This window comes from Eleutherodactylus coqui, chromosome 5 (assembly GCF_035609145.1).
Source record: "Eleutherodactylus coqui strain aEleCoq1 chromosome 5, aEleCoq1.hap1, whole genome shotgun sequence".
Classification (NCBI taxonomy): Eukaryota; Metazoa; Chordata; class Amphibia; order Anura; family Eleutherodactylidae; genus Eleutherodactylus; species Eleutherodactylus coqui.
This window is the reverse complement of record NC_089841.1, coordinates 32,923,448-32,943,600: the sequence shown is the minus strand read 5'-3', so window position 1 is coordinate 32,943,600 and position 20,153 is coordinate 32,923,448. Positions and strand designations below refer to the sequence as shown.

Genomic DNA, 20,153 nt, shown 5'->3' with positions numbered 1-20,153 from the left:
ATGGTAGTAAAATGAATCTCCTGTCTTAAGGAACTTTTAGATGGAACTATCATCATTAAAAAAAAGAAATTGCAGATAAACGTCGCTCTTTGTCCAGGCGCACTGATGTATTAGGAGCCTTGCAATCTCTTGGATCAAATCTAAGGGTTCACCCCAATATAAAATGGGGTGTTCAAGACATGAGATTTTGGCTCAACCTTATGTAGTCTGAGATAATTTGAGGCAGCAGACACAAGTAAATAGTTCTGGCCTTGGGGAGCTGGTTTACAATCAATGAGTCAATGTGAATGGTAACCACCTATGGGTATAACCATGGATTATGGAGGAAACACCCAATGTCCAGCTGCTCTTAACAATCAGACTAACCCAATCAGCAGCAGCATTCTACAACACAGCAGATACTGAGAGGCTCGGACCCCAGGAAATGGTGGCGTTATCTCATCTAGAAGTATACCAGACAGGGGGGAAGCAGTGTAAATTAGAGAAGGCTTAGAGTCTAGATTATAAAACTGTTCTCCAGGCAGCGCCCCCTGTCAGTGCCAGGATAAACTGTGATCGGAGCGGAAGCCGTTGCTCTGACCCCTGTATAGTGGCGGGAGCTTGTAATTGCAGGTTGGAGTCCCAGTGATTTCAATGAGAACTGCGCCTGCAATTACGGACATCAGTAGGACGTTAGATCCTAGAGAGCTGCATCCTGATCTCATTTTGTGCAGATTAGTCCATTTGCTTGTAAATATGCTGAGACTGGTGGGTTCTAGAGAGCTGAAAGCCAGTCCAAAACCTTCTGAAGCTCCTGATTTACCAATGTAGTAAATTTAGTGCAGATTGATCCAGTTGTTTGGCTCTTCATGAAGAACAGACAATGGAAATCCATTGTTACAGTAGATAAGGTACCAGAATTAAATTTACCATGTAGACACATTTCTAGTATCAAGATTACTACATATATATGATACCAGAACCAGGCTTACTACCTACATGTGGTACCAGAACCAAGGTTAGTACACAAGTACTGTAATACTCTGCATATTTTACACAACCAATTCTGCTGCAAAAAACCTGCAGTGTATCTGCATTGTGGGAACGTACCCTGGAGATCCGCAGATCCGCACCAGAATCCATACACTTGGTGCAGAGCTTGATGCAGTTTTGGCCTTTTTAATTGAAGGGTGAAGTCTGCTGCTCTTCTGTGGCAATTGTATTATATTTTTTTACCTCCGGTGAAGATGGGGAAAGGGAGTTCACCTCTCACTGTGTCTTGATTACAGTGGAGCCCCTATTGTTGGGAACACTTGCCCATCCTCTGAGTGATAGCAGACTGCAGCCATAGTCTGAACTTATGGCAGAAAGTCTGTCTGCGGTGATTTTGCAGGTGATTGCCATGTTGATCTGGGAGCCCCATGTGGTCACTGATTAGGTGGAGCAGCAGTTGAGTGTGAGGCTGGAAGCGGAGCATCTAGGCAATGGCACTACTGCTGACAGAGAGGGAGTTATCCTATGCTGTTCCACACATTCTATTGATGCTTTTGTCACCCATGAAAATCAGTGGGTTCTATTCTACGCATATCGCACTTGCAAAAAGTTTCGTGCAAATACATCCATGTGAATACGGCCTAATTCAAGTAGCCGTTTTATTTTCACTCCTGCTGCACTTTTAGTGGATGAAATATTCTCAGTTCGCAGAACGAATTCTTCTAGTCTTAGGCTTGATGACTCGGTTGTTTTCAGGCAAAAGATCTGATGATTAGAATTAAAAAGACCAAGACAGACCAATTGGGCGCCAATTCAGTAAGGGGTCCTGCTTAAAGGCCTCATGGATTAGTTTTTTTTCTAGTCCAGTTTTGGCTATGGTAGCGTATTTGAGTTTAGTGTCCCATATCTATCCATTAGGTTGCTCTCCAATGATGAATGTTCAATTTTCAACTTTGCAGAACAAATATTTGAGGTAATTGAATCTTCATATTTCAAGCTTTCTGCCCGCTCTTTTCATATTGGAGAAGCAATTTATGATTGAGTCTTGCTAATGACTTTATTACACAAATAGGAGGAGGAGATGTGACCGCACCAGATTTGATACTAGACTTTCTAAATGATATTCTCTTTTCTTGCATCTTTTTCTTCATTTAAGGCAATTCAAAGTTTGTCATTTGGATTTCCGATGATTCTTTTCTTTCTTGAGCCCAGAGGAAATCGACAATTAGAAGATCTGGAAATTAGCGCTCACCGTAATCTTGGAAAATTATTCAGTCCTTATTTTTTTAGATTTCACGATTTCAACCAATCTGTTGATTTGAAAGAGTTTATTAATGTTAATTGTCCTTCTGTTATAAATATAAATGAGATAAAAGCAAGCTTTATAATAATGCAATCTTCCTTTGTAGTAAGTTATAGAGAGAATGCAATACCCCTTCGTCATATATAAATACATAAGTGGATGAAGGAATACAGTGGAATATCGATTTAAGTCAAACCTTAGGTGGAATGTTGGCCCCATGGTCATTCCAGAAAAGTGTAGAAAATACTGATTATGCTGACTATACTACTGAATGCACTTTTCTAAAAAATTATATATGTTTTAACTTTATTTACATCAGGAAGTTCACTGATTTTACAGTTTCAACTTAAAAAAAGAATATATATATATATATATATATATATATATATATATATATATTATATATAAAGTTTATAAAAATCTAATATGAAAGATTACTGAGTCTCCAAATCAGTCTGCAGATCAGAAAAGGCATGTAATCATTATAATAATGGAGGGTAAGTCCACATGTTAATAAAGAAGAGCTTTCCTTTCAATGGGGTTTGTCTAACAAAGTTTCAACACTTGACCCCACCTATGGCTGCAGTTTGTAGGAATAATATTGAAATGCTAATTCCCTTGATACCTCATTATGTTATGTATACAACATATTGACTCCTGGCCAATCAGGAGCTCATTGATTCTTGGAAGTAATTGACCTCCAATGATATAAAAAGGCCTCTACATTCTCAAGTCAGTGACTTCTTTGCTTCCAAAGACTTCAACCTCCCTGAGACTTTGTGAAGAATTTTCAGACAGTCCCAACTGAAATTGGATTTCTCCAAGGTAAGCTTTGCAATTTTACGCTCATCTTATTCTTAATGATTTTATATTTTGTTTCTTTGAATTATTTGCCATATACATCATATTGGATAGTATACTTCACTCTATAAGGTCAGAGAGAAATCTAATGATCACCATTAAATATTTTCTTGCCTCTTACTTCTACAGGACGCAATGGCCTCCAGTACACAAGATGTGCAGCTGATCCTGGAAGGACTTGTCTTCCTTGCTTCCCAGTGTCTGAAGGAGACAGATCTTCAGGAGAACTTCTGTGTGATACAGAAGCTGGGAGATGGCGGCTATGGTTCTGTGCTCATGGTACAAGACAGGAAAACAGGTCAGTGAGGTCAATTATCTATTACTGTAGCTATGGAATAGTCTGAAGATCGTGAGAGGACAGAATTTCCAAGGTTTAGATTTAATGCGTGAGATTTATGAATATTGTATAACTTTATCAGAATAGCGATATTTAGGAATCTTCAAAAATGATACAAATGGGGACAAATTCATCAAAATAGTTCACATATCATAATATAGTCTTTGTTTCCTAATATGATGCAATCACAGGGGGAAAACAGATGGGTAAGAGGATGGAAGGGTCTATGGTTTAGTTTTACAAATTTTCATATTTCCAGAAACAAACCTAAAACTACTTGTCGGTAATAAATGTACAACGTTCTCTACATAAACAGATCAGAAGATGGCATTAAAGCTCCTCAACAGGAACAAAACAACTGAATTTGCCTTTCTCATGGAGTTCAGCAAGTCCTTCTTCCTCTCCTCCCATCCTAATATTATTGGAAGTTATGGAACTGCCTTCAAGACTTGGGACTACTTTGCCTTTGCCCAGGAACTGTCGATTGGTGATTTGTTCTCTCTTATTACACCTCATGTAAGTAGAAATCCCTAATTTATCCTGAGAACTACATTACCAATACCCTTACTTCTTGCAATAATATTTCCATTTTGCTGACTTCATGCAATTCCCTGTTTCAGGATGGACTCCCGGAAGACACGGTAAAGAGATGTGCGGTGCAGATCTCCAGTGCCCTAGAATTCATAGACAGTAAAGGGCTGGTGCATTTGGATATCAAACCAGAGAACATTTTGGTGTTTGATGAGGACTGCCACAGTATAAAAATTACTGACTTTGGTCTTTCATGTATTAAAGGAACAATGGCGAAAACCAGGATCGGCACAGTCTCATACATGGCTCCAGAGATGAGCCAAGTTACCGACAAGGATTGTTTGCTTGTAGACTTCCCCCTGGATGTATGGTCCTTTGGTATAGTCCTCTACTGTTTGCTCACAGGCGAATTTCCTTGGCAGTCTGCAGTTTCCACAGACAAGGCTTATAGTAGTTTTGTTGAATGGCAATGTAATATGGAGAATATTGAGCCACCATCGCCATGGAGCAGATTTCCACCTGGAGCTCTGAAGATGTTCAACGGTCTTTTAGCCATAGACTGTAGTAAGAGGAGTAAATCTTATGAAGTTTTGTTGTTCTTGGAGGAATGTTGGAATCAAGAAAGCATAGACTCATCTGAAGGATCCTCAGACGATGCAGATACCACAAATGTATCTGTCGAATTTGAGCTTTCGAAATGCCACCAAAAGTCTGACATCTGGAAAGACACTCATGCAAGTCCCCTATCAAACATCTCCTACAGTAGCATATCAACAACGTCTCTCCTAAGTACTATATCTGGCTATTTGACTTCTGACAGCTCTGAGTATGATAGTAAGACACCTCTAGAAGATTGGAAGGATGGATGAGAAAATATCAATCATTTTATGTTGGAGCAGAGAAAGAAATTTGATGCAAGACAACACATTCAGCCATGTCCTTTATAGTAACAGTAAGTGATTCCAATTTCACTAGCCTAATGAGAAAATGTTTCTATTGATCTAACCCTTTCCCTACCCTGGACTTGCTGGCTATATCCGTGTAGAAGGATACTTCAGGTCCATTTACATGGGATGAGCTCTTCAGGCAAATGATGTCCAATAGCTCGTCTTAGTGATGCACATTTCAGTGCTGTTAAACAGTAGCGCTGCCAGCATGAAGGTAGAGTGGACCAGGGAGCATTCTTGCCCTGTTCGCCTCAATTCACAGTAAGCAATCTTTCAAAAGTGAATGACTACTCTTTACACTGAAAGGCACATTCTTCAGTTTTGCGCACGCATTCTCATTGTATGCATTTACGCAAGACAATTATTGTTCAAATTCCCATGTTCAATAATTGTCCCATCTAGTTTTGAATCTGTCTGCAATATAGTCAGGGATATATCAACAAGTATCCAAATTCACCAGCTCATAGATTTCTAAGTATGCTCCTCTACTCCATGCACGCATCCAATCCCAGGTGCAAGGAATAAACAGCTGACAAACTTCAATTGTAAGAACAATGCAGCATCCGGGAGTTTGAGGCTAAAAAAACCTTCTGGTTTATTTAGAAAAAAATTAAACCATACGTCCAACATCCATTAGGGGCAAACAAGATAACTGTGTGTTTCTGCATACATCTTCCTCAGAGCATGTCATATCCTGACACTCCTGAATTGTTCTTACAAGTAAAGATGGTCCGAAATGGAGCCATTTGAAGTGTGAGTTTCATATATCTGCAGTTCTCATTGCAGGCCTCACTAGAAACTATCTCCACAGTGTGTATCTCAATCTATATTGCAGATAAAGCTTTGATTTGGTTCTTTTTTAAAGATAATAATCTTGTTTTTGAAAGAGAGCCAACATCAATGCTCGTTCTGCAATACAGCCTGAGCTACAGCAAGTTGATGTGAGTTATACGCCCGTTTCACAATAAGGCTTTACCTCCATTCAGGCTTTCCGTATTTGCTTGATTCCATTCTGTTTCTTTGGTTTCCATTTTTTGTTCTGTTAGAAAAAGGCAAACAGAAAGGACGCCATTGTCAAGGTTTTCATTTGCTTTCCATTTTATAAAAACGTCTTTGAAATCAGTTTGTGTAAAAAGTTTTGCTCCAAAAATGGAGCAGATGAACAGAGATATTCATAAATTCAGATTAGTTAGCAAGCCCACATACAGTTCTATGAATTTTTTTGTTTGCCATATTATACAAAGGAGAGTGTATATCTAGCTCCTCTGTATAAAGCCTCGGTCTGAAGTAACCTGGATGGATATCCATAATTACAGGATATATGTATGAGTTATATTTTAAATTCTTTTTAGTGATCTAATACAGTCTGCTGCGCTATTTACTGCAGTAACGAAACGCAAGTAAAAGAGAACAAAAGAAAACTGAAAATAGATAGTGTTTTTGAAAACCAATTGAATTCAATAAGGAAAAAACTAAAATGTTTTTCAGTTTTTATTTAGTTTTTCTCTGCTTTTTTCTTCCAAGAACAGAGATGGAGGCAAAATACCAGAGTGAAGAAACCTTAAGGCCTATTTATGCACAACGATTATCACTCAAAATTTGCTAAAAGCCATCTTTTGATCGATAATCGTTGTGTGTAGTTGCACTAACATTGTGCAGTTTTTGTCAAGCAGTCGCTCATCATTGTCTTTCAGCGTGCTGAAAGAAGACGATGAGCCTTATTAGGAATTCACAGCAGGATACAGCTGATATGTTTGTTTCAGCTGTATCCCGCTCCCTGAAGACAGGTGCGTTCTTCCTACCCCGCTCAGAGCGCTCGGCTGTATAAGAGCTGGGCGGTCTGAGCAGAGAACAGCTGGATGCAGAAGAAGTCATTAGTACTGGGGCTTTTGCGTCATAAAATATAAGGTGACCGGATTTTCCCAGGGTCAAAGCGAGACAGAGGTGTGGTCAGGGGCGGGGCTTATCAACGCATAATTTTTCTTCTGTCATTATACAAAGTACAGGGCCGGGTTCAAAAAAAGAAAAAGTCAGAGCAAATTCCACAGCTTTTCTGCATCCAAAAAACTGTCAAAATATATACTATTGCTGCAGATTTTGACTCTCTGGCTTCCAGTTCCCTTCACCAGTGGTCAGGTAATGCTGGTCATGTGAGACCAATACAGGCCACTGGGAAATGGAAGCCAGGGAGCGCTGCCAGCAGGAAGCCATTGGAGGCAGTGAGGGGGAGCGTCGCATAGTATGAAATCAGCTGTGGAAACGCAGCTAATTTCCAGTCAAAATCAGAACCAATGGTACAGATTTTGACTTAGCTTGAGGTTGCTGCCCAGTGCAGAGTGACCTCACTAGTAATAGTTGGGATGAAAGAAAAAAGCCTCAGCGCTCACACCATAGAATAAGTAGAATATTGGAATATTGAGGTTATGTAACTTACTTCGAGGAGGCGCCTTTGACATAGGCGCCTCCTGATCCCAGTAGGCGTATCAGAAATGGCACCAGCCAACGGTGATGTACAAGTTCCACGGTTTAATAAAATAAAAAAATGATATACAATACACAACGCGTTTCGACCGCACGGCCTTTTTCAAGTGTATATAATATAGACATAAAATTGAGCATTTATAATAATAAAAGTACCTTGTAATCTGTAACAGATGAGGATTAACAAGCTGTCACGTCCATACCGGCATCTGTTGTGTCGGCATCGGATGACGTGGCCGCACATTGCTGGGGGGGGGGGGAGAATCACTGATGACGTAGTGACGCTGCGTAAAATGACGCAGTCTAGGGGCGTATAAAATTCATTATGCGTCATGTGACGCAGCCATTGATGTTTGGATGAAATCCGGTATTACGGCTTTGCAACCGGACGTACAGATGACAGATTGAATTAAAGACGTGCCCAGTGGCGTTACCGCTGGGACCGTGTCATTTGCGTCTGACGTCATGACGCTAGGTCACATGACCGGGCTTCATGAGAAATAAAGTTGTAAACATACAAAATGACGGCTGAAGTGAAGGACGTTACCAGCGGTGCAAACGTTGGGACGCATCGTTCACGTCTGATGTCGTGACGTAAGGTCACATGACCGGGCGGTCACATGATTGCATCTTATCAAATATCTAATATCTGTCTATAAGCATGAATGCATATCCAATGATGAGTTATGTAATCAATATACAAGGTACAGATGTTAAATGGTATGAATATTTTGGAATATAAATGATTTGGTTGAATTTACCACGAAAATTCCTATCATCCATTCAATCAGCTCTTGATGACAAAAAACCGGACATTGAAAAATCTGACATTGAATCTGAGGACACAAATACAGCTAAACTATATACATTTATTAAATTTGATAAAGAATGGGACAATGACACCATTATAAATTTGATTTTTGATGAATTTACTAATATAATTTCTGATGATACACAATTGCAACAATCATTGAAAACATGTATTGACAAGCTTTGGCGTCATACTTTAGATTGGCTCATGTTATCAGTATATAGGTTGAATAATGTTGCACCTAGAGGTTTACGTATCTCTATTAGATCAGCATTCCCCCGATGATTCCAAATTCACTGGGGAATGGAATATTATGCTCGGCACCTTCTCAGACCTATTTTTGGGTAAAATAATTGAGAAAAGGAAGAGCCTGAGCGACATGTTATTGCAGAAAACGTTATACTTAAGTATGAAATGTAAACATGACATATCTATAGAAATTGTTAAATACATTGATTCATTATACAATGCAATTTCCACTCGTAAAATCAAGAAGTTACATAGGGATCTCAAAGACAAAAAAAGAGAAAAAGAATTTTGTCTGGGAATATAAAATTAAGAACAATAAAAAACTTCCCTCCAATAAGGAAAATGTTTCCACTCCCATTGAGAATGAACAGACTCATGAGAATATCTCTAAGAGCGTTTACCAACGCTCTAACCATGGCAAGAGATCCAAATTCAACTCACGAAATTCCCGTACGAATATGAATTCATATGTGAATAAACATCCGCACCAAGGGAACCAGTGGGATTCAAACCATTGGTTTAGGAAATACCTCGGCCAATATCCTCATTATGAGAGCCATTGGGAGCCTAATCAATGGCCCAATAGATCCTTTACAACTTTCCCTCCCCCCCATAGACCACCTCCATTACCATTCCCTCCCCCGTGGCAATACATCAATCAGCCACATGATTTGCCATATCCTCCAATCAGGACCCTATTACCAAACCAGAGGAGATTCCTAAGAACACGCCATAAAAAACAGTCATGTAATAAAGATCCCTCCTTAATTAGGCCTCTATTACCTAATCTGAAGAAAATCGCAAAACCCCAAAAACCCATTCCCACTGTAAATTCAACTCTACCCATTCACAAAAAATTAAGTATACCACCCATTGGGGGAATTTCTTTACCAAACATTCCTGGGAATTTGTGTATACCAGACAAGGGTTCAATACCTTTAGAGAACAGATCCAATCCTATAGGTACCAGTAAAACAGATAATCTAATGTACTCTCCTAAGATAAACAACATCACAATACCGGAAAGTGTACCATCTCTCATAACACCTCCAGTATTGATGAATGTACCTGGTAGTCCTACAGATCTGATTAACTTTTTGCAGAATCAAGATACCAATCCACCAGAATCCATTATAGATTGTAACTCCATTCCCATTTCTAATCCTGTCCTTCCAACGAATACTTCATCTAATTCTTTTTTAGAGATAGATGTCTCTCGAGATGTCTCTCCATTATATAGGTAATTCACTCCATGGTCTAGAAATCCAAATCTTTTGACAATAGTGAGTGGGAAAGTGCCTACATATATAATATGCACAGTGATATGTAGAGCAAAGTGGGGTTCCTAATATAGGACTTGACCCACAAGCACCCTGGACTTCAGGTTTACTTAGATGGTCTTTTATCCAGTTGTCCCAAGGTCTTTCCAAGTTAAAAGTACAATTTGAGCGCATAGACCACATCGCCCATTTCTTACTATGTATGAAAATAGTAAAAAAGGCCATTGCACTCTTATCCTGAGACTAATGGTGTAACTGTAATTAGAACTAGTGCAGATAAAAAGCATGCTTGAAGAAGGCGCATGAGGTTGTGCCAAAATGCGTCAATTTTACCAGATATATCTTTCTTTTCATGTATGTTTTATCTGCACTAGTGTTCTAGTTGCAGTTTTTTTGTATTGGATACAATAAAAAGATCTCAGTAACTCCATTAGTCTAGGAATAAGAGCGCAATGGCCTTTTTTTTATCCTTAGCAAATCTTTGCTTATGGTATCATTGACGTAGCCAGTTCACCTCTAGAATCCTATTCTATCTTCTCATTCCATGATCATCCACTGGAAGGATGGATGAGAATACCACCTGAGCTCCTAGTTCCTTCACCTTCTTTCCGAGGTCTTCAAAGTCTCTGCAGATAGTTGCAAGGTCCTTTTTTGCACTGTCATTTGTTGAGTAGTGTTCTGTAGGTCTGAAGAGTCTTGACAGCCTATCAGACAACACAACATCACTTCTTTTTCTGTGCTTACTACACAGTTCTTGGTGGGTAGAGTCATTTCTTGCTGTACCTCTTTCTCTTCTGCTCTGTTCTTGATGGGTAAAGTCATTTCTCTGTCTGCATTTGGTTCATCTCCCTGTATCATCCCATTCCAAGCTGAACCTACTCTGCTAAACTCAGCTTAAATCATCTGTGCTGCAGTTGTGCTTTGACCTGTGTATACTGCATTTTTACTCTGTCTGCATTTGGTACGTTCTCCTGGCTAAATGAAACTTTACTTTTTAGTCATTTCTGCCACTCATCTCCTCCACTGGCATCTTCATTTAGTATTGCTTTATCTAAGGAGAGCAATAAATTCTCCCTCCACTATCCTTTTGGTTAGTAGGTGTGCAATGCTACCTCCAGCTGCCTAGTCAATGTAACTTAAATAGCCACTCCCAGATGTTTCCTTGTATCTTAACTTGCATTATAAAATCAGTGTAACCATGATAGCCTAGTGTGTGGCAACCTTGCTTGTATGAACTGTCTACGCTCCACATGTTGGCCAGCCTCTATGAGCAGTGTAGAGCTATAGTGGAATACCAACTCCAACATGGGCGGCGCAGTGGGAGTCAGCCTCCTCAATTCTTTGCAGAAGAGTGGGCCTGGTTGGCAGACATCTGTCAGGTCCTTGGAAACTTTGAGGAGTCTACCCAGATGGTGAGCGGGGATGCTGCAATCATTAGCGTCACCATTCCTCTGCTATGCCTCTTGAGAAGTTCGCTGCAAAGCATAAAGGCAGACGATTTGCACTCGGAAACGGAGGCGGGGGAAGACAGTATGTCACTGGATAGTCAGAGCACCCTCATGTCTATATCTCAGCGCGTTGAGGAGGAGGAGGAGGGGGAGGAGACAGCTTGGCCCACTGCCTTGGGTACCCATGCTGCTTGCCTGTCATCCTTTCAGCGTGTATGGCTGGAGGAGGAGGAGGAGGAGGAGGATCCTGAAAGTGATCTTCCTAGTGAGGACAGCCATGTGTTGCGTACGGGTACCCTTGTACACAAGGCTGACTTCATCTTAGGATGCCTTTCTCGTGACCCTCGTGTTACACGCATTCTGGCCACTACGGGTTACTGGGTGTACACACTGCTCGACCCACGGTATAAGGAGAACCTTTCCACTCTCATTCCCGAAGAGGAAAGGGGTTCGAGAATGATGCTATACCACAGGGCCCTGGTGGACAAACTGATGGTAAACTTCCCATCCGACAGCGCTAGTGGCAGAAGGCGCAGTTCCGAGGGCCAGGTAGCAGGGGAGGCGCAGAGGTCAGGCAGCATGTACAGCGCAGGCAGGGGAACATTCTCCAAGGCCTTTGCCAGCTTTATGGCTCCCCAGCAAGACTGTGTCACCGCTCCCCAGTCAAGGCTGAGTTGGCGGGAGCACTGTAAAAGGATGGTGAGGGAGTATGTAGCCGATCGCACGACCGTCCTCGGTGACGCCTCTGCCCCCTACAACTACTGGGTGTCAAAGCTGGACACGTGGCCTGAACTCGCGCTGTATGCCCTGGAGGTGCTTGCTTGTCCTGCGGCTAGCGTCTTGTCAGAGAGGGTGTTTAGTGCGGCTGGGGGAATCATCACGGATAAGCGTACCCGCCTGTCAACCGACAGTGCCGACAGGCTTACACATCAAGATGAACAAAGCCTGGATTTCCCCAGACTTCTCTTCTTCACCAGCGGACAGCAGCGATACCTAAGCAATACGTAGGCTGCACCCGCAGATGGAAGCATCGTTCTCTATCACCATCAAAAACGGGGACATTTTTGCTTCATCAATCTGTGTATAATATTCCTCCTCCTCCTCCTGCTCCTCCTCCTGAAACCTGACGTAATCACGCCAAACGTGCAATTTTTCTTAGGCCCACAAGGCTCAGTCATATAATTTTTCTAAACAATTTTTATACGTTTCAATGTTCATTAAAGCGTTGAAACTTGCACCTGAACCAATTTTTATTTTAACTGGGCTGCCTCCAGGCCTAGTTACCAATTAAGCCACATTAACCAAAGCGATTAATGGGTTTCACCTGCCATCTTGGTTAGGCATGGGCAATTTTTCTGAGGTACATTAGTACTGTTGGTACACCAATTTTTTGGGGCCCTCGCCTACAGTGTAATCCAATTAATTTTTTGCCCACCTGCATTACAGCTGACGTTACATCAGCTGTGCTGGGCACTGCAATGGGATATATTTATGTACCGCCGGTGGGTTCCAGGGAGCCACCCATGCTGTCGGTCCACACGGAGTTGTAACTACATGTGTCCACTTCTAAAGAACCCCAGTCTGACTGGGGCATGCAGTGTGGGCCGAAGCCCACCTGCATTAAACATGACATTACCTCAGCTGTGATGGGCAATGCAATGGGATATATTTATGTACCGCCGGTGGCTTCCTGGCACCCACCCATGCTGTCGGTCCACAGGGACTTCACAATAGGGAGTTGTACCTGCCTGTGTCTATGAATAAAAAACCGCGGTCAGGTTGGGGCATGCAGTGTGGGCCGAAGCCCACCTGCATTTAATCTGACGTTAGCTCTGCTGTCCAGGGCACTGCAATGGGATACATTTATGTACAGCCGGTGGGTTCTAGGGAGCCACGCATGCTGTGGGTGCACACGGAATTCCCATTGCGGAGTTGTACCTGCCTGTGACTATTTATAAAAAACCGCGGTCTGACTGGGGCATGCAGACACCTTGACAGAATGAATAGTGTGTGGCACATAGGTTCCCCATTGCTATGCCCACGTGTGCAGCTCCTGATGGCGGTGGCACAGGATTATATTTCTCATTGCTTCTGTACAACATTGTGGGCTATCGCCCTGCCCCTTTTAAAGAGGGTCGCTGCCTAGCCGTGCCAACCCTCTGCAGTGTGTGCCTGCGGTTCCTCCTCATGGCAGACGCACTTATAAATAGACATGAGGGTGGCGTGGCATGAGGGCAGCTGAAGGCTGGGCAGGGACACTTTGGTGTGTGCTGTGGACACTGGGTCGTGCAGGGGGGGGGGGGGAGGGGGTGGGCAGCATGTAACCCAGGAGAAGTGGCAGCGGAGTCTCATGCAGGCAGTGATTGTGCTTTGTTGGAGGTAGTGTGGTGCTTAGCTAAGGTATGCATTGCTAATGAGGGCTTTTCAGAAGTAAAAGTTGTTGGGAGGGGGGGGGGCACTCTTGCCGCTATTGTGGCTTAATAGTGGGACCTGGGAACTTGAGATGCAGCCCAACATGTAGCCCCTCACCTGCCCTATCCGTTGCTGTGTCGTTCCCATCACTTTCTTGAATTGCCCAAATTTTCACAAATGGAAACCTTAGCGAGCATCGGCGATATACAAAAATGCTTGGGTCGCCCATTGACTTCAATGGGGTTCGTTATTCGAAACAAACCCTCGAGCATCGCGAAATTTTCGTCCCGAGTAACGAGCACCCGAGCATTTTAGTGCTCGCTAATCTCTAATGGAAATCCATTTTTACAGTAGATAAAGTACCAGAATTAAATTTACCATGTAGACACATTTCTAGTGTCAAGATTACTACATATATATGATACCAGAACCAGGCTTACTACCTACATGTGGTACCAGAACCAAGGTTAGTACATAGGTACTGTAATACTCTGCATATTTTACACAACCAATTCTGCTGCAAAAAACGTGCAGCATATCTGCATTGTGTGAGCGTACCCTGGAGATCCGCAGAGCCCCACCAGAATCCATCCACTTGGTGCAGAGCTTGATGCAGTTTTTGCCTTTTTAATTGAAGGGTGAAGTCTGTTGCTCTTCCGTGGAAATTTTTTTTACAAATTTGTTGCGTATTTCTTTTTTTTCAGTACAAAAAATCTGCCTCAATCGCACTAGGCGGGAATACACCATGAGGTGTGTCCACACAGCGTATACATTGCATATGTTCCCTTGTGGGTGGGGCTATATGCAGCGTATCACAGAACCAGCAATATGGAGGAGATATCTAGAAGTCTCATCCATACATTGTGGGAACATCCAAGGCAGAAACCAACCTCAGCTGCCGAGATTACAGCTACATGTCCGTTTATTCTGTTAATTTCACCCCTTCAGATTAGAAGTGAAATCCGCAGACAATCCAGGTCAAAATTCACGTGTAAAACCAGGATTTTGCTGCAGATGTATTGCGGACATGACTGCGGATCGCGGCAAAGTCCTCTGTAGTCATTCTTCTGGGAATAATGCTACTTGTACACGGCCGACTAAATAATTGTGTCCGAGAATCTATGGTGCAGCTCAGATCGGTCGTCACACAGATATCCGTCCATGTTCTGTCTGTTAGGGCATGCTGGGATAAAGAAAGCAGAATCAAAGGAATTGGACAGAAATATTATGTATAAGTGGTCTAAGGTGTCCTGTGTGGCCCACCCTTGTATACACTCACACAAAACAGACATACTTTTATACACATAGATGCTATATATATATATATATATATATATATATATATATATATATATATATACACACACAGACACTCTTAGACCTCCGGTAAAGATGGGGAAAGGGAGTTCACCTCTCACTGTGTCTTGATTACAGTGGAGCCCCTATTGTTGGGAACACTTGCCCATCCTCTGAGTGATAGCAGACTGCAGCCATAGTCTGAACTCATGGCACAAAGTCAGTCTGCGGTGATTTTGGAGGTGATTGCCACGTTGATCTGGGAGCCCCATGTGGTCACTGTTTAGGTGGAGCAGCAGTTGAGTGTGAGGCTGGGAGCGGAGCATCTAGGCAATGGCACTACTGCTGACAGAGAGGGAGGTATCCTATGCTGTTCCACACATTCTATTGATGCTCTTGTCACCCATGAAAATCAGTGGGTTCTATTCTACGCATATCACACTTGCAAAAAGTTTTGTGCAAATACATCCGTGTGAATACGGCCTAATTCAAGTAGCCGTTTTATTTTCACTCCTGCTGCACTTTTAGTGGATGACATATTCTCCGTTCGCAGAACGAATTCTTCTAGTCTTAGGCTTGATGACTCGGTTTTTTTCAGGCAAAAGATCTGATGATTAGAATTAAAAAGACCAAGACAGACCAATTGGGCGCCAATTCAGTAAGGGGTCCTGCTTAAAGGCCTCATGGATTAGTGTTTTTTCTAGTCCAGTATTGGCTATGCTAGCGTATTTGAGATTAGTGTCCCATAATTATCCATTAGGTCGCTCTCCAATGATGAATGTTCAATTTTTAACTTTGCAGAACAAATATTCGAGGTAATTGAATCTTCATAATTTCAAGCTTTCTGCCCGCTCTTTTCATATTGGAGAAGCAATTGTGGATTGAGCCTCGCTAATGACTTGATTACACAAATAGGAAGGAGGAGATGTGACCGCACCAGATTTGATACTAGACTTTTTAAATGACTAATTCTCTTTTCTTGCATCTTTTTCTTCATTTAAGGCAATTCAAAGTTTGTCATTTGGATTTCCGATGATTCTTTTCTTTCTTGAGCCCAGAGGAAATCGACAATTAGAAGATCTGGAAATTAGCGCTCACCGTAATGTTGGAAAATTATTCAGTCCTTATTTTTTTAGATTTCACGATTTCAACCAATCTGTTGATTTGAAAGAGTTTATTAATGTTAATTTTCCTTCTGTTATAAATATAAATGAGATAAAAGCAAGCTATATAATAATGCAATCTTCCTTTGTAGTAAGTTATAGAGAGAATGCAATATCCCTTCTTCATATATAAATACATTACTGGATGAAGGAATACAGTGGAATATCGATTTCAGTCAAACCTTGGGTGGAATGTTGGCCCCATGGTCATTCCAGAAAAGTGTAGAAAATACTGATTATGCTGACTATACTACTGAATGCACTTTTCTAAAAAATTATATATGTTTTAACTTTATTTACATCAGGAAGTTCACTGATTTTACAGTTTCAACATAAAAGAAATTTTTTATATATATATATATATAGGTTGGACTAGATGGACATTGTCTTCATTCAGCCTTACAAACTATGTTACTATGTTATATATATAAAGTTTATACAAATCTAATATAAAAGATTAGTGAGTCTCCATGATAATGCAAATCAGAAAAGGCATGTAATCATTATAATAATGGAGGGTAAGTCCACATGTTAATAAAGAAGAGCTTTCCTTTCAATGGGGTTTGTCTAACAAAGTTTCAACACTTGACCCCACCTATGGCTGCAGTTTGCAGGAATGATATTGAAATGCTAATTGCCTTGATACCTGATTATGTTATGTATACAACATATTGACTCCTGGCCAATCAGAAGCTCATTGATTCTTGGAAGTAATTGACCTCCAATGATATAAAAAGGCCTCTACATTCTCAAGTCAGTGACTTCTTTGCTTCCAAAGACTTCGTGAAGAATTTTCTGACAGTCCCAACTGAAATTGGATTTCTCCAAGGTAAGCAATTTTACTCTCATCTTATTCTTAATGATTTTATATTTTGTTTCTTTGAATCATTTGCCATATACATCATATTGGATAGTATACTTCACTCTATAAGGTCAGAGAGAAATCTAATGATCACCATTAAATATTTTCTTGCCTCTCACTTCTACAGGACACAATGGCCTCCAGTATACAAGATGTGCAGCTGATCCTGGAAGGACTTGTCTTCCTTGCTTCCCAGTGTCTGAAGGAGACAGATCTTCAGGAGAACTTCTGTGTCATACAGAAGCAGGGAGATGGCGGCTATGGTTCTGTGCTCATGGTACAAGACAGGAAAACAGGTCAGTGAGGTCAATTATCTATTACTGTAGCTATGGAATAGTCTGAAGATCGTGAGAGGACAGAATCTCCAAGGTCTAGATTTAATGTGAGAGATTTATGAATATTGTATAACTTTATCAGAATATCGATATTTAGGAATCTTCAAAAATGATACAAATGGGGACAAATTCATCAAAATAGTTCACATATCATAATATAGTCTTTGTTTCCTAATATGATGCAATCACAGGGGGAAAACAGATGGGTAAGAGGATGGAAGGGTCTATGGTTTAGTTTTACGAATTTCCATATTTCCAGAGACAAACCCATAACTACTTGTAGGTAATAAATGTACAACGTTCTCTACATAAACAGATCAGAAGATGGCATTAAAGCTCCTCAACAGGAACAAAACAACTGAATTTGCCTTCCTCATGGAGTTCAGCAAGTCCTTCTTTCTCTCCTCCCATACCAATATTATTGGAAGTTATGGCACTGCCTTCAAGACTTGGGACTACTTTGCCTTTGCCCAGGAACTGTCGATTGGTGATTTGTTCTCTCTTATTACACCTCATGTAAGTAGAAATCCCTAATTTATCATGAGAACTACATTACCAATAGCCTTACTTCTTGCAATAATATTTCCATTTTGTTCACTTCATGCATTTCCCTGTTTCAGGATGGCCTCCCGGAAGACACGGTAAAGAGATGTGCGGTGCAGATCTCCAGTGCCCTGGAATTCATAGACAGTAAAGGGCTGGTGCATTTGGATATCAAACACGAGAACATTTTGGTGTTTGATGAGGACTGCCACAGTATAAAAATTACTGACTTTGGTCTTTCATGTATTAAAGGAACAATGGCGAAAACCAGGATCGGCACAGTCTCATACATGGCTCCAGAGATGAGCCAAGTTACCGACAAGGATCGTTTGCTTGTAGACTTCCCCCTGGATGTATGGTCCTTTGGTATTGTCCTCTACTGTTTGCTCACAGGCGAATTTCCTTGGCAGTCTGCAGTTTCCACAGACAAAGCTTATAGTAGTTTTGTGGCATGGCAATGTCATATGGAGAATATTGAGCCACCATCACCATGGAGCAGATTTCCACCTGGAGCTCTGAAGATGTTCAGCGGTCTTTTAGCCATAGACTGTAGTAAGAGGAGTAAATCTTATGAAGTTTTGTTGTACTTGGAGGAATGTTGGAATCAAGAAAGCATAGACTCATCTGAAGGATCCTCAGACGATGCAGATACCACAAATGTATCTGTCGAATTTGAGCTTTCGAAATGTCACCAAAAGTCTGACATCTGGAAAGACGCACATGCAAGTCCCCTATCAAACATCTCCTACAGTAGCATATCAACGACTTCTCTCCTAAGTACTATATCTGGCTATTTGACTTCTGACAGCTCTGAGTATGATAGTAAGCCATCTCTAGAAGATTGGAAGGATGGATGAGAAAATATCAATCATTTTATGTTGGAGCAGAGAAAGAAATTTGACACATGACAACATATTCAGCCATGTCCTTTATGGTAACAGTAAGTGATTCCAATTTCACTAGCCTAATGAGAAAATGTTTCCATTGATCTAACCCTTTCCCTACCCAGGACTTGCTGGCTATATCCGTGTAGAAGGATACTTCAGGTCCATTTGCACGGGATGAGCTCTTCAGTCAAATGATGTCCAATAGCTCGTCTTAGTGATGCACATTTCAGTGCTGTTAAACAGTAGCGCTGCCAGCATGGAAGTAGAGTGGACCAGGAAGCATTCTTGCCCCGTTTGCCTCAATTCACAGTAAGCCGACAATCGTTCAAAAGTGAATGACTACTCTTTACACTGAAAGGCACATTCTTCAGTTTTTCGCATGCAGAAACTAAATGATTCAGCAATTCTCGTTGCATGCATTTACACAAGACAATTATTGTTCAAATTCCCATGTTCAATAATTGTCCCATCTAGTTTTGAATCTGTCTGCAATATAGTCAGAGATATATCAACAAGTATCCAAATTCACCAGCTTATAGATTTCTAAGTATGCTCCTCTACTCCATGCACGCATCCAATCCCAGGTGCAAGGAAGAAACAGCAGACTAACTTCAATTGTAAGAACAATGCAGCATCCGGGAGTTTGAGGCTAAAAAAACCTTCTGGTTTATTTAGAAAAAAATTAAACCATACATCCAACATCCATTAGGGGCAAACAAGATAACTGTGTGTTTCTGCATACATCTTCCTCAGAGCATGTCATATCCTGACACTCCTGAATTGTTCTTACAAGTTTTACGAATTTACGAAGAAAACTGAAAATAGTGTTTTAGAAAACCCATTGAATTCAATAAGGAAAAACTAAAATGTTTTTTTCAGTTTTTATATAGTTTTTCTCTACTTTTTTCTTCCAAGAACAGAACAGAGAGATGGAGGCAAAATGCCAGAGTGAAGGAGCCTTAAGGCCCATTTATGCACAACGATTATCGCTCAAAATTTGCTAAAAGGCAGTCTTTTGAGCGATAATCGTTGTGTGTAGTTGCACTAACATCGTGCAGTTTTTGTTAAGCAGTCGCCCATCATTGTCTTTCAGCGCGCTGAAAGAAGACGATGAGTCTTATTAGGAATTCACAGTGGAATACAGCTGATACGATTGTTTCAGCTGTATACCGCAACCTGAAGACAGGTGTGTTCTTCATACCCCGCTCAGAGCGCTCGGCTGTATAAGAGCTGGGCGGTCTGAGCAGAGAACAGCTGGATGCAGAAGAAGTCATTAGTACTGGGGCTTTTGCGTCATAAAATATAAGGTGACCGGATTTTCCCAGGGTCAAAGCGGGACAGAGGTGTGGTCAGGGGCGGGGCTTATCAACGCATAATTTTTCTTCCGTCATTATAAAAAGTACAGGGCCGGGTTCAAAAAAAGAAAGACAGAGCA

At 41.2% G+C, this 20,153-nt stretch overlaps 2 protein-coding genes and 1 pseudogene across 3 annotated transcripts in view; 2 read left to right on the top strand and 1 right to left on the bottom strand.

Moving 5' to 3' along the window:
* The window catches only part of LOC136629139 (oocyte zinc finger protein XlCOF6-like), a 913,937-nt gene that overhangs the window by 639,164 nt on the left and 254,620 nt on the right, over positions 1 to 20,153 (top strand). The gene's annotated exons all lie outside the window — the stretch shown is intronic.
* Positions 1 to 20,153, bottom strand: part of LOC136627169 (zinc finger protein 850-like) — a 532,511-nt pseudogene that overhangs the window by 306,045 nt on the left and 206,313 nt on the right.
* Positions 5,688 to 18,688, top strand: LOC136627172 (serine/threonine-protein kinase SBK1-like). The gene is made up of 5 exons (XM_066602106.1): positions 5,688 to 5,704; positions 15,689 to 15,743; positions 17,081 to 17,249; positions 17,605 to 17,804; positions 17,909 to 18,688. Exons 1-5 carry the CDS (start codon positions 5,688 to 5,690, stop codon positions 18,686 to 18,688), a joined length of 1,221 nt encoding a protein of 406 aa, XP_066458203.1.

Excerpts from the sequence above, each read along its gene's own strand:
- LOC136627172 (XM_066602106.1), top strand. Across the intron at positions 15,744-17,080 it reads TTGCAGAACAAATATTCGAG|GACACAATGGCCTCCAGTAT; the intron begins GTAATTGAATCT and ends TCACTTCTACAG. Across the intron at positions 17,250-17,604 it reads GGTACAAGACAGGAAAACAG|ATCAGAAGATGGCATTAAAG; the intron begins GTCAGTGAGGTC and ends CTACATAAACAG.